Below are 14,654 nucleotides of genomic sequence, written 5' to 3' on the forward strand. Positions count from 1 at the left end.
CCCCCTCTATACACGCCTGTCAGTGCCCCTAAAACTGCCAATCAGTGCCAACAACAGTGCCAATCAGCAAAAAGGGGGTGAAAGTGCCTGGTATTGAAGTGGTTAAGCTTAGTTGGGAATAGGCTAAACTTCCACTGTCAGTACAACATGTGAACAAGGCCTTAACCACTTAAGACCCGGACCAAAATGCAGCTAAAGGACCTTGCCCCTTTTTGCGATTCGGCACTGCGTCGATTCAACTGACAATTGCGCGGTCGTGCGACGTGGCTCCCAAACAAAATTGGCGTCCTTTTTTCCCACAAATAGAGCTTTCTTTTGGTGGTATTTGATCACCTCTGCGGTTTTTATTTTTTGCGCTATAAACAAAAATAGAGCGACAATTTTGAAAAAAAATGCAATATTTTTTACTTTTTGCTATGATAAATATCCCCCAGAAATATATATAAAAAAAAAATGTTTTCCTCAGTTTAGGCCGATATGTATTCTTCTACCTATTTTTGGTAAAAAAATCGCAATAAGCGTTTATCGGTTGGTTTGCGCAAAATTTATAGCCTTTACAAAATAGGGGATAGTTTTATTGCATTTTTATAAAAAAAAAAAAATTTTACTACTAATTGCGGCGATCAGCGATTTTTTTTCGGAACTGCGACATCATGGCGGACACTTCGGACAATTTTGACACATTTTTGGGACCATTGTCGTTTTCACAGCAAAAAATGCATTTAAAATGCATTGTTTATTGTGAAAATGACAATTGCAGTTTGGGAGTTAACCACAGGGGGCGCTGTAGGGGTAATGTGTGACCTGAACTGTGTTTACAACTGTAGGGGGGTGTGGCTGTAGGGGTGACGTCATCGATTGTGTCCCCCCTATAAAAGGGATCGCACGATCGATGACGGAGCCACAGTGAAGAAAGGGGAAGCTGTGTTTACACACAGCTGTCCCCGTTCTTCAGCTCCGGGGACAGATCGCGGGACTCCAGCGGCGATCGGGTTTCCGCGGGTCCCGCGGTCCCGGTCACGGAGCTTCAGACCGGGTCGCGGGCGCGCGCCCGTGACCCACGGCTGGACAATAGCACAGCACGTACCTGTACGTGTATGTGCCCAGCCGTGCCATTCTGCCGACGTATATGTGCAGGAGGCGGTCCTTAAGTGGTTAAACGTCTATAGGGATAAAAAGTGGGATTTCACTCCTGTACTATAAGTCATGGGTACAAACATGTGGAAAAGGCCTCTGAAAAACCCATCTACGCTCGCACCGACACCAGACCTTGCTCGTGTCCGGGTTTCAGTCTGCCTGAAACCCGGACACATTATTTAGACTGGGCTGTGGCTCCCCAAGTAACTGAGGTAGTCACACAAAAATCTGTTGCCATTCGGGAGATGCGGGCCGCTGTCTGGGGGCAGGTTTGGCATCACTGAGGGGGAGCCACGATGTCAGCAAGAGCAGTTTGGCCACACCCACTGTTTGCCGCAGCGCGCTGCAATACCACTGTCCTTGAGGCACCCGAAGGTGCCCCAGGTCTTTTCTTATCCGATTGTGTATACTACGGGAAAAAAGGTGCCCTGTGCCGCTAAAGTGTTGGGGTTTGGCTTGAAGAAAAGGTGGCAACCCTAGAGGAGAGCGATGTGTGTTGCCAGTACAGAGGAACAGACATGGGTCTCCTCCCCTTGTGAGTCCCCTCCCCCTACAGTTAACATCACTCAGTAGGGAAGTGATTTAAGCCCCTAGTGAGTGTTAAGGCCTTCCCTGGCAGTGATATTTGCAGAGTAATCAGTGCAGTTGTATAGCAGCAGGAATGTGTTTGTAAATGTGAATGGTCCCAAAGATGTGTGAAAAGTGTGTGTGTGCGCGCTAGCTATGTTGTCGGGCGCAATGTGCCGGTCATAATAGTTTTGTTGCAAAAAAGTGAAATGTTTGTTAATTTTGTGGCAAGTAGTGTGATTTTGTGTAAAAAGTAAAATAGTAGTTAAAAAGCAAAAAAAGAGTGGATAAATGCGCCCACGCTGAGCCCTGGCCACGTGACAATGCAGACCTTCCTGGGCTTGAACCCAGAGTCTAATGCTTGCAGGGCAGGCACCCTAGCCCTGAGCTAAACCTGCTCCACAGGTCTAGGACTTCTCCGGGTAATTATAACATGTAATTGTATTGCGCAATCTATCAACTGACAGTACTTGTCCTGGCCGGGAATACCTGGAGGATCACAATCCCGCCCCCTGCTTGTGATTGGAGAAATCAGAAATCCTGCCTCTTGTGTCCAATCACAAGCTGATTTTTGGAAAGGGAAGGTGTGTCCCTGAATGGTAGTTTGAAAATGTGGTCACCCTAGCGCCGGTGTGTGTCACTCCCATCGTGGTATGGAACCTCTGACAGAGGCTTCTTACCACATGTTCAGCTGTGACCAATCACAGCTGATCATCGCCGCGTCAACCAGAAAGTGCCAGTTAGCGGCTTTCCTTTGTTTACGCTGACAGGGAGAGCTGATCTGCCGCTCTCCCTGTTGGGGGGGGGGGGGGGGGTCTGTGCTGATAACCCGCACATTGATTATCAGCACAGCCCCCATGAAAAGGTGCCCATCAGCTTCCAATCAGTGTTCATCAGCTGCCAATCAGTGCCCATAGCCAGCCTGTGCCCCTCTATAAACGCCTGTCAGTGCCCCTAAAACTGCCAATCAGTGCCAACAACAGTGCCAATCAGCAAAAAGGGGGTGAAAGTGCCTGGTATTGAAGTGGTTAAGCTTAGTTGGGAATAGGCTAAACTTCCACTGTCAGTACAACATGTGAACAAGGCCTTAACCACTTAAGACCCGGACCAAAATGCAGCTAAAGGACCTTGCCCCTTTTTGCGATTCGGCACTGCGTCGATTTAACTGACAATTGCGCGGTCGTGCGACGTGGCTCCCAAACAAAATTGGCGTCCTTTTTTCCCACAAATAGAGCTTTCTTTTGGTGGTATTTGATCACCTCTGCGGTTTTTATTTTTTGCGCTATAAACAAAAATAGAGCGACAATTTTGAAAAAAAATGCAATATTTTTTACTTTTTGCTATGATAAATATCCCCCAGAAATATATATATATATATATAAAAAAAAAATGTTTTCCTCAGTTTAGGCCGATATGTATTCTTCTACCTATTTTTGGTAAAAAAATCGCAATAAGCGTTTATCGGTTGGTTTGCGCAAAATTTATAGCCTTTACAAAATAGGGGATGGTTTTATTGCATTTTTATAAAAAAAATTTTTTTTTACTACTAATTGCGGCGATCGGCGATTTTTTTTCGTAACTGCGACATCATGGCGGACACTTCGGACAATTTTGACACATTTTTGGGACCATTGTCGTTTTCACAGCAAAAAATGCATTTAAAATGCATTGTTTATTGTGAAAATGACAATTGCAGTTTGGGAGTTAACCACAGGGGGCGCTGTAGGGGTAATGTGTGACCTGAACTGTGTTTACAACTGTAGGGGGGTGTGGCTTTAGGGTTGACATCATCGATTGTGTCCCCCTATAAAAGGGATCGCACGATCGATGACGGAGCCACAGTGAAGAAAGGGGAAGCTGTGTTTACACACAGCTGTCCCCGTTCTTCAGCTCCGGGGACAGATCGCGGGACTCCAGCGGCGATCGGGTTTCCGCGGGTCCCGTAGGGTTGCCACCAGTTCAGGATTCACCCGGACAGTTCGGGTTTGGGATCCTGTGTCCGGGTTTCAGTCTGCCTGAAACCCGGACACATTATTTAGACTGGGCTGTGGCTCCCCAAGTAACTGAGGTAGTCACACAAAAATCTGTTGCCATTTGGCAGATGCGGGCCGCTGTCTGGGGGCAGGTTTGGCATCACTGAGGGGGAGCCACGATGTCAGCAAGAGCAGTTTGGCCACACCCACTGTTTGCCGCAGCAATACCACTGTCCTTGAGGCACCCGAAGGTGCCCCAGGTCTTTTCTTATCCGATTGTGTATACTACGGGAAAAAAGGTGCCCTGTGTCGCTAAAGTGTTGGGGTTTGAAGAAAAGGTGGCAACCCTAGTGTGCAGCCCTACCTGAATCTACCCCAATGTAAACAAGAGATCTCTGACAGAAATGAGTTCTTTGTCTCAGCACAAGATAACCACGTCCAGGCTCTGTCTATACACTGAGCAGACATTTAATACAGAAACCAGCGCTGACTGACTGAGCCGCATAATATGACTGACTGCCTGTGCTACGTGCTTTAACATTGCACAGTGCGCCTTCGTGTTCTGATTGGTCAGACAGGAGGCTCACAACGAGGCTTGGAACGCCAGCAATGCTTCCTTTCCATTTTCCGGACCAATGAGCGCTGCGAGTGTGGGGAGGGCTGCGTCCGGGAGCGACCGGATGTTAGGATTTGAATTGTGTGGTAAATTCGAACACAGAGTTGGAAGGAGAAGGGAACGTATAGTATACTGGGGAAGAGGGAGCTACCGGCCCGGGGGACCGGCTTCCAGGTAGGTTCGGCACCTAGTAGCCTTTTCATTGGTCAGAGTGATAAGGTGGCAGTGTGGAGGGTATTATGGGGGACAAGGATTGTTATTAGGTGATGATTAGTGGTAATTAGTGTATTCCTGGAAATAGACAGCCAGCCATTGAGTTCAACAACAAACATGATGGTGAGATCTGTGGGAGGGTCGGTATCCTGGGTCTTGTGAAGGAGTTCTCCCCCTTCTTTTTGTTTAGTCTCAAAGTTTAAAGGGACTGTAACCAGGGTTGCCAACCGTCAGTAAATTTACAAACAGTTTGTAAAATCCATCATTTTTGCATCTGTCCATAAATGTCCATTACGGACATACAGACTACGCATCCATAATGGACATTTATGGACAGATGCAAAAATTATGGGTTTTACAAACTGTTTGTAAATTTACTGAAAGTTGGCAACCCTGACTGTAACGTGTGATGTTTTGAAAGTGTGGGGGGCCGGCAACGCAGCTTCCAGACAGTGTGTGTGTGGGGGGCCGGCAACGCAGCGTCCAGACAGTGTGTGGGGGGCGGCAACGCAGCATCCAGACAGTGTGTGGGGGGGCCGGCAACGCAGCATCCAGACAGTGTGTGGGGGGCGGCAACTCTGCTTCCAGAAAGTGTGTGGTTGGCCGGCAACGCTGCTTCCAGACAGTGTGTGGGGCCGGCAACGCTGCTTCCAGACAGTGTGTGGGGGGCGGCAACGCAGCTTCCAGAAAGTGTGTGGGGGGCCGGCAACGCAGCTTCCAGACAGTGTGTGGGGCCGGCAACGCTGCTTCCAGAAAGTGTGTGGGGGGCCGGCAACGCTGCTTCCAGACAGTGTGTGTGGGGCCGGCAACGCTGCTTCCAGACAGTGTGTGGGGGGCCGGCAACGCTGCTTCCAGAAAGTGTGTGGGGGGCGGCAACGCTGCTTCCAGAAAGTGTGTGGGGGGCCGGCAACGCTGCTTCCAGAAAGTGTGTGGGGGGCCGGCAACGCTGCTTCCAGAAAGTGTGTGGGGGGCCGGCAACGCTGCTTCCAGAAAGTGTGTGGGGGGCCGGCAACGCTGCTTCCAGAAAGTGTGTGGGGGGCCGGCAACGCTGCTTCCAGAAAGTGTGTGGGGGGCCGGCAACGCTGCTTCCAGAAAGTGTGTGGGGGGCCGGCAACGCTGCTTCCAGACAGTGTGTGTGGGGGCCGGCAATGCTGCTTCCAGAAAGTGTGTGTGTGTGGGGGGCCGGCAACGCTGCTTCCAGAAAGTGTGTGTGTGTGGGGGGCCGGCAACGCTGCTTCCAGAAAGTGTGTGTGTGTGTGTGTGTGTGTGGGGGGGGCCGGCAACGCTGCTTCCAGAAAGTGTGTGTGTGTGTGTGTGGGGGGCCGGCAACGCTGCTTCCAGAAAGTGTGTGTGTGTGTGTGTGTGTGTGTGGGGGGCCGGCAACGCTGCTTCCAGAAAGTGTGTGTGTGTGTGTGGGGGGCCGGCAACGCTGCTTCCAGAAAGTGTGTGTGTGTGTGTGGGGGGCCGGCAACGCTGCTTCCAGAAAGTGTGTGTGTGTGTGTGGGGGGCCGGCAACGCTGCTTCCAGAAAGTGTGTGTGGGGGGCCGGCAACGCTGCTTCCAGAAAGTGTGTGTGGGGGGCCGGCAACGCTGCTTCCAGAAAGTGTGTGTGTGTGTGGGGGGCCGGCAACGCTGCTTCCAGAAAGTGTGTGTGTGTGTGGGGGGCCGGCAACGCTGCTTCCAGAAAGTGTGTGTGGGGGGCCGGCAACGCTGCTTCCAGAAAGTGTGTGTGTGTGGGGGGCCGGCAACGCTGCTTCCAGAAAGTGTGTGTGTGTGGGGGGCCGGCAACGCTGCTTCCAGAAAGTGTGTGTGGGGGGCCGGCAACGCAGCGTCCAGAAAGTGTGTGTGTGGGGGGCCGGCAACGCAGCGTCCAGAAAGTGTGTGGGGGGCCGGCAACGCTGCTTCCAGAAAGTGTGTGTGTGTGGGGGCGGCAACGCTGCTTCCAGAAAGTGTGTGTGTGTGGGGGGCCGGCAACGCTGCTTCCAGAAAGTGTGTGTGTGGGGGGGCCGGCAACGCTGCTTCCAGAAAGTGTGTGTGTGTGGGGGGCCGGCAACGCTGCTTCCAGAAAGTGTGTGTGTGGGGGGCCGGCAACGCAGCGTCCAGAAAGTGTGTGTGACTGGGGGGCCGGCAACGCAGCGTCCAGAAAGTGTGTGGGGGGCCGGCAACGCAGCGTCCAGAAAGTGTGTGGGGGGCCGGCAACGCTGCTTCCAGAAAGTGTGTGGGGGGCCGGCAACGCTGCTTCCAGAAAGAATGTTTGGGGGGGCGGCAACGCTGCTTCCAGAAAGTGTGGGGAGGGGGGCGGCAACACGGCGCCCGGAAAGTGTGGGGTGGCAACGCAGCGCCCTGTGTTCCTAGAGGGGGATAATGCCGGATCCTGAGAGTTGATGGCTAAGGTGACAGCCTGAAAGTTGGGGGCTGAATTTGACCCATCTATGGCCGGCCTAACTTGATCAGCTGAGTGCCGGGTACACTCGCAGTTGAGTACTGACTCAATATGTGTTGGACTCTTACATGATTGGGTACTCGATGGGCTGAGGACGGGGTAAAGGTCCAATCAGCTGTACAATGTGTAGAGCTGCCCTTTGCTCTGCATCACTGTAACAATCTAGGATCCTGGGCTGTGTGTGGATCAGTTTCAGCATTACATAGCAAATTCTATAATTCCTAACCATTAAAGCGGAGCTCCACCCTAAAGTGGAACTCACGCTGATCGGCACCCGGCCCCCCTCCGGTGTCACATTTCAGGGGGGAGGGGGGTGCAGATACCTGTCTAAAGACAGGTATTTGCACCCACTTCCGGCCACACGCTACGGGCAAAAGACGGGTTTTTCTGACTTCCCGTCTGTCGCCCGTTGTGTGCTGGGAACACTCGGCTCCCAGCACACAGCGTGTGAGCCAATCGGTGGGCGCAGTGCGACTCGCGCATGCGCCGTAGGGTTCCCTCACTGAGGATGGCGGGGGGAGCAGCAGAGAAACGAGCGATCGCTCATCCTCTGCTGCGGACGGCGCTGGACTACAGAAAAAGGTAAGTGTCCCAATATTAAAAGTCAGCAGCTGCAGTATTTGTAGCTGCTGGCTTTTAATATTTTTTTATACTGGCACATCCGCTTTAACTGCTCTTATTTGGTCTCTTATTAACCCCTTGGCGCTTCCTGGCCCTTTAAGGGGGTTTATGATCACGTGATTGGCTGACGTGGCTTTTCGTTACCCGCTGGGAGAATGCGTGTTACTGGCCAGATCACCAGATGGGACCAGAGGGACAAAAGACTAAAAAAAACGAATGCAGCCACCACATCTAAAGATTGGCAAGCTGCAATTAATACATGTGTGGCTTTGGGCCTAATGATTTAAATATAGCACTGAAAAAGTTTTGGTTTATCTGTTCCAAAAGTGTAAAAAAATCCATGTTGATGCTCCGAATTTCTGGGCTGCGCTCCTAAGCTGGCCATAAACTGATCAAGATTTGGTTGGTCTAGACGGGACAGACTGAATCGCAATAATTGTTTTGACAGAAGTTGATTGTTGGAAAACTTTCCATTGATCGGCAGCTGCAGCCAATGAGTGAGCACCACCGATCAGTGTTTTCTGACAGTGGCGGGTGAAGCTGTCGCAATACAATGTGATTCTTCCTTTCTCCTTGTTTGTATGGAAGGAAGAATCTGAAAGAAAACTAGCAGCCGTGTATGGCCATCTTTATTATCAGTTATGTTGTAGGACAGGAAGTGTGTTATTGGCAGGATCCCCATGTGGAACTAATGCAGCCATCGCATCCAAGGCTTGGTAAGCTGCAGTATATAATGAGCGCCGTGTCGTCTTCCTGGTGGGCTCTGCACATGGTGTGTGCAACACGCCGGAGCTCATCCCTACCAGCGTCCCTAACGACCAGTGAATAGCTGGTTGTTAGGGGCAGGCCTGGAAGCCGGCTGCTGCGTCCTTAACGCGGAGGTTCAGCTGAAATGTAATTTTTTTTTTTAAAAGCCAGCAGCTACAAATACAGCAGCTGCTGACTTTTAAAAAATTAACGCTTACCTGTCCAAGTCGCCCGCGGCGTCGGCATCCTCGTTAAGGGAATCGGGAAGTGAAGCGCTGCGGCTTCACTGCCTGGTTCCCTACTGCGCATGCGCGAGTCGAGCTGTGCAGTTCCCACTGGTCCCGGTTGTGTTCTGGGAGCCGAGTGTTTCCCAGAACACAACGGGGGGGGGGTGGGGTGGGGGGAAGGGGTGTGTGACACGGAGGTTCCGGACTCCTGCGGGAGGGAGGGGAGGGTTCCGAAAAGTGGAGGTTCACTTTTGGGTGAACCTCCGCTTTTGGGTGAACCTCCACTTTAACAGCCCATTAAAATGATTGTTGTGTGTTTTTTTTGTTTTTTTTTAAACAAACCTTTACAAACATGTTATACATGCTTGCTCTATGCAAGGGTTTTGCCACCAGCACCCACGAAGATCCACTTTACATGGGGGCACTCGTGCGGGCATGCTCCCAAGTTCTGCTGCTGCGTCCACTGACATGGACAGTAGGCCTCGGCCCGCCCCGCGTGTCACTGAAATTGACAGGAGCAGGAGCCAATGGCTCCTGCTGCTATCAATCTATCCCATGAGGACCTGAGACAGCGGCTGGAACTGATGGGCTCGTTGCTCGTCGCTGGAATGATCAGGTTCAGATAAGAAAGGGGGAGGGGAGGGGGGGTTCTGCAGCAGCAGCTTCTTCACTGAGAACCGAGCCACCGAACACCGCTAATGTCTCGGCTATCACTGGTACCCGAGCGGAGAGCTGCTGCCTGTCAGTCAGCAGCTCTGCTTCTCCACGCATATTGGAGCGCTGAGCTGTGGGGGAGTGCCTGTCTCACCGGCTCGCTGAGAGGCTGAGACTACTATCAGTCCGGGCACCCGACGGATCCAGACCTCCTAAGTCGGGATGACGTGGTGCCTGGACTGATCCTGGTGATGTCAGCGGAGAGTGGACTTCAAAACACTCTCTGCTTAAAACAGGTCACAGGAGTGCAAACATATTGCACTCCTATAAGAGAAGCCCAGGCTTGGAACTCTACAACTCCTTTAACAACGCATAAGTCATCAGCTGTCAGTGCGGTTCCCCACAGACAGCTGAATGTAAAATAAAAACCATTGCCGTCAATAAATAATTGTGAATAACAAAACGGTGTGTGTGTGTGTGTGTGTGTGTGTGTGGGGGGGGGGTGGGGTGGTGGTGGTCCCTACAAACCCATACCAGACTCTTAAGTTGGATAGGAATTTTGAGGGGAACCCCTCCTGAATCATACCCGCCCTCAGGGGGAGGGGGGAGAGACAAGGCGCCCCCCCCCCATGTTAATGGCATAGGACCTGGTATGGTTGTTGAAGCTTCTGCATGTTCACTTCCTGGATTTACACAGACACACTACTCCAGCTCTGCAGCTTTCATTGACCCTCTTATGATCCACCAACCTCCCTTCCTGGCAACCTCACAAGAGTGAAAAAGGGAGCTGTGTATGATGTCATAAGCCTAGGCCTTTTACCAGACAAGAAACAGGAAGTGGGCTGTATAAGGTTTTTGCTGTCAGAAAAAAAAAAGTTTTACTATCCAAAGTTAAAACAAGGGCAGAAAATGTAAAAGATGGAAAGTTAAAAAAAAGATGATGACTCAAGTTTCGCTATCCAGCTGTTCACTGGTTAAGGATGCCGGAGGCCCGGCTACTTAAAGCTATAGCTAGTAAACATAGCTTTCAAGCTAGGCTAAACACTGCTAACACATTAGCGTTTTCTGTCCAGCATTTTTTAGCTTTCTATTGTGCATGAAGCCAAAATGTTCAGGCTGTGAGGCCCCATTCACACCTGAGCACCTACCACCATTATTCTGGTGGTAATAACTTGTAATACCAATGGCTCACCACCAGATGGCGCCAGCGCCTGCTCCCCCCACTTCCGCCCTGCCTGCGGGCCATTTATAACTGGTCCGTGGGCCGGTACTTTGAGACCACTGCCATAGAGAATAAGATTTTTTTTTTTTCCTCTCCAGCGTTTTGTAGCTTCAGGCTTCAAGCAACAAAACGCTCAGGTGTGAATGGGGTCTTAAGAATTTGGCTGATTTTGGCTCCAAGAGATCACACGTGATTCATGACATTATAACACTATATTTTTAAAGATGAAGTAAACCGCAGGCTTAATTTAAAAAAAAATCTGACCTGCAAAGTAAAGGCATACAGGCATACCCCGCTTTAAGTACACTCACTTTGCATACACTCGCGAGTAAGGACATACCCGCGAGTGTATGTAAAGTGCCTTACAAGTACTGTACAGACATTTTGCAGCCGCAGTGGAAGGTGCTGAAGCTCCGAGAGCATAGCCCGCCCTGTTCCTGTGTGCCCCTGACACCCCCCACTAAGCCCCCTGACACCCCCCAACTACAGCCCCTGACCCCCCACTACACCCTGGAAATGAAAAAAGGTATTGTTTCACTTTAATTACTTTTTCGTTTTACATACATGCTCAGGTCCCATTGTGTACTTAAAAGTGGGGTATGCCTGTAATGTGCTATTATGCATCCAATTGCATACTAGCACATTATGCAAAACTTGCCTGCAAACAAAGCTCTCTATCGATTCCTTGGAAGCCACATCCATCTTCACCTGTCTTCCCTCCGGGTCCATGGAAACTGGCTGTGTGACTGGCCAGGGCTGTGTGATGTCAGTCTAGGGCATGCGCACGAGAGCCCCCGGTTACGGCACAGGGCTCTGAAGGAACGGCACAGGTGGCTGTTCCTACAGAGCGCATTCACCAAAGACGTCATGGGCTGTATATACAGCAAATATCTCCTGAACGGTGCATGTTTAGGAGATTACAGTACCTATAGTATAGGTAAGCCTGTATGGAGTTTACAACCACTTTTAAAGTTACTGGACTCCACTCACTAAAGCAGATTGCATGCGGTATTTAGGTGAACTGACTAATTTTTTTCCAAATACTGTATACGTTGCTGAAGACGTCAATTTGCTATCAGTTTATGCAGTGTTTACCTCAAAAAGCAAAAACACTCAGCAGATACCTCCAGACAGCGTTAAAGTAAATTCACTAAATGCATGAGGTAAATAGGTAGTAACCCTGGCATGCGATAGTTAAGGACTATGTTTCATTTTAGCTGGTTGTTAAGGAGCCAGCAACCACCGGCGTCTGAACAACACGTAAATAGCTGGTTGTCAAGGAGCAGGCAGCCGCCAAGTCCTTGACAACCATGACACCTCTCCGGTCAGCGGGATTCCTCACTGATGGTGGAATGTAAACAAAGTGCCAGCATTTAAGCCTGCTGACAGCACATGAGTGTTAGGAACCATGCATGAGACTGAGACAAAAGTACAGTAAAAAAAAAAAAATCACAGTTCAATAAAATGGTACAAATGTAGTCCAAAACATAGCCAGGTGGTCAGAACAAGCCAGTAAAACAGGAATACAAAGATCAGCGTAGTCTGAGGCAGCAAACAGGATCAGGAGCCAGAAGGGAAGTCAGCCAGGCAAAAGTCTTTAACAGGAACACACAGCAGGAACACACAGCATCGAGTATCTGGATATGTTGACCAAGGCGAAGGCTGATTGAGGTGCAGAATATGATCATCGGGTGAGTCACTGTGGAATGTTGAGTATAGGCAATAAACCGACAGCTTAGCAGCCTGAGCTCTGAGTAGGGAGGGCTGAGCCCAGCCTTAATAAAATAGGTCGTGGTTGTTGAGGATGCGGCACCTGTCTGCTTCTTAGCAAATCGGCTATTTAGTAGTTGTTGAGGATGCGGCCACCATTAAAATAATGCTTCTTTTTACTACTAAAACAATGCAACACTACATAACATAGCTCATACAGTATTTTAGTAGCGTTTTTTTTTTTTTTTTGTGAATTACCCCAAAAAATGTAACTAGATTAGGGGGTATTTTACAGTGGATCTTGAAGGGCGATACTGCTTTGTGAATGCTCTAGTGCATCTTCATTGCTCTTTGTGAGTAATCGTCTTCTTTCTTCTTTTTTTTTTTTTTTTTTTACTTTCAGCACTGTACAGTCCCACAATGAGCCAGCATAGGACTCCATCCAAGGACCTGCGTGAGTATTTGAACTTTTGTTTTTTTTTAACCACTTCCAGCCTAATAACGTCATATGACGTCATTGACTTTGAGTGGATATATCTGCAGGCATCATCAGTTATCTTTTACAGCCAGCGATCCTGTGCACCGTAAGAACAATCATGGCGGTAGTTCAGCCGCTTGATGACATTTCCCTCCTCCCGCCGCCCTCTGGTTCTTCTCCGGGCTCAGAAAAAAATCAAAGAGAAAGTGTAAAAATAAAATAAACAATATCATTCTATTTTTTTTAAAGTGGCCCCCCCCCCATCCCCGTGTGCTCATGCACAGAAGCGAACGCACATGTAAGTCAAGCTCACATATTTAGAACTCCTCTGGAAGGCTTAATGTACACAGGATGTTTTTACAACCTCTCCTGAAGGATTTATCTTGACAGATAGGGGTGCAACGGATCAAAAAACTCACGGTTCCGATCGTTCCTCGGATCAGAGTCACGGATCGGATCATTTTTTGGATCAGCAAAAAAAAGGGGGGGGGGGTGACGTAACACTGGGCTGTCAGAAGGCAAGGGAGCTCACCTAGGCATACATACCTAGGCATTCATATATCAATATCAATCACTCTTGGGTGCCCCTTTAAAAGAGCGTATCCTCTCACAATATCCTCTCATCATATGTAGCCAGTTATAACAGTGTCCATGCATGTATACAGACCTGCCCTGACATTTCATTGTGCTTTTAGGCAGTTTACAGTCTTTTTACACTTCAAACTATTTCCATTAGTGCCACTAGGGGGAGCAAAAGCAAGTCCTGCACAAGTTGAAGACAAAGTTCATACATATGTCCATGTACTGTGACTCGCCCCTGAGCCCTCTGATGCGTCTGGCACAATCCGCTCGGTCCTGGGTTGCTGTATTGTAAGGAAACACTGCACTGCTTAGGTGAGGGGAGGGTGCCTTCTCTCAGTCTGATAATTTAGCAATTGGAGGTTGGACGATCAGTGTATTGCTCTCACTGCAGACGGGTCCCTCCGTGCTCCACCTGCTCGGTCTCCTCCTCGGTCTCGGGCGAGCTATGCAGGCTGTGACAGTGGTGTGCCGCGCGCGGGGGGGGGGGGGGGGGGGATGCGCTCTTATTGGTATTGTGGCTCCTGGATTTCACTCCTTCCCCCTTCAATGGGCAAGGGGGGGGGGTGCTGGGGTAGTACTGGGCTACGCCGAGGGAGAGGAGGAATCATCTCCTCGGCTTTCCATCTCGTGGGGGAACATGTAGGCAGCGGAGCTCAGACTACCTCCTGCGCATCTGCGGATCATGTGTGTGCCGATCCGAAGATGTTGATCCGTACGGATCAATGATGATCCGTTGCACCACTATTGACAGATGGTAACCCACATTTAAATAGCCAAAAACAAAAACTGCCTGTAAACGAAGCGCAGTTAACCGCATTTAGAAGCGTTTGGCGCTTGAAATGCTTCTAAACTCAGCGTCTGAACACATATTTTTGCTTTCCAAAAAAAGCCTCTAAACTCAACTGCTTAGAAATTACTGTAAACGACCCAGTGTACATGTACTAATAAGATAGCAGAGGAGAGTTATGGGGGAGTTGAAAAAAATGCCCAACTTCTCCTAAACGTCTGTTTACCAGCAGCAGTGTACATGAGGCCTTACTTTAAACTGGTAACCTGTAAAAAATTTTTAAAGCGTTGCCTATGGAGATTAAATACCAAAGTTTGGCGCTATTCCGCAAGTGTGCGCAATTTTAAATTGTGATATGTTGGGTATCTATTTACTCAGTGTAACATCTTTCACATTATTAAAAAAATTGGGCTAATTTTACCGTTGTGTGTTTTTTTTTTTTTAATTCGTGAAAACATTATTTTCCCCCCAAAAAAAAGCATTCGAAAAAATGTAACTAGAGTAGGGGGTATTTTACAGTGGATCTTGAAGGGCGATACTGCTTTGTGAATGCTCTAGTGCATCTTCATTGCTCTTTGTGAGTAATCGTCTTCTTTCTTTTTTTTCTTTTTTTTTACTTTTAGCACTGTACAGTCCCACAATGAGCCAGCATAGGACTCCATCCAAGGACCTGCGTGA

The 14,654-nt window shown here is 49.4% G+C and overlaps 1 protein-coding gene across 3 annotated transcripts in view; it reads left to right on the forward strand.

Moving 5' to 3' along the window:
* The first annotated feature begins 4,325 nt into the window (after positions 1 to 4,325).
* G2E3 (G2/M-phase specific E3 ubiquitin protein ligase) overlaps positions 4,326 to 14,654 on the forward strand; it is a 41,886-nt gene continuing 31,557 nt past the window's right edge. Inside the window, exons 1-3 of one of the 3 annotated variants that reach the window (XM_040333641.1) lie at positions 4,326 to 4,467; positions 12,533 to 12,583; positions 14,600 to 14,650. In XM_040333641.1, coding sequence (XP_040189575.1) covers positions 12,550 to 12,583; positions 14,600 to 14,650 — 85 coding nt within the window. In that variant the 5' untranslated portion in view covers positions 4,326 to 4,467; positions 12,533 to 12,549. The remainder of the gene's footprint in view (positions 4,468 to 12,532; positions 12,584 to 14,599; positions 14,651 to 14,654) is intronic. The other 2 variants (XM_040333643.1, XM_040333642.1) reach the window with 2 other exon arrangements.

The sequence above is a fragment of the Rana temporaria genome, chromosome 13, assembly GCF_905171775.1.
Source record: "Rana temporaria chromosome 13, aRanTem1.1, whole genome shotgun sequence".
NCBI lineage: Eukaryota > Metazoa > Chordata > Amphibia > Anura > Ranidae > Rana > Rana temporaria.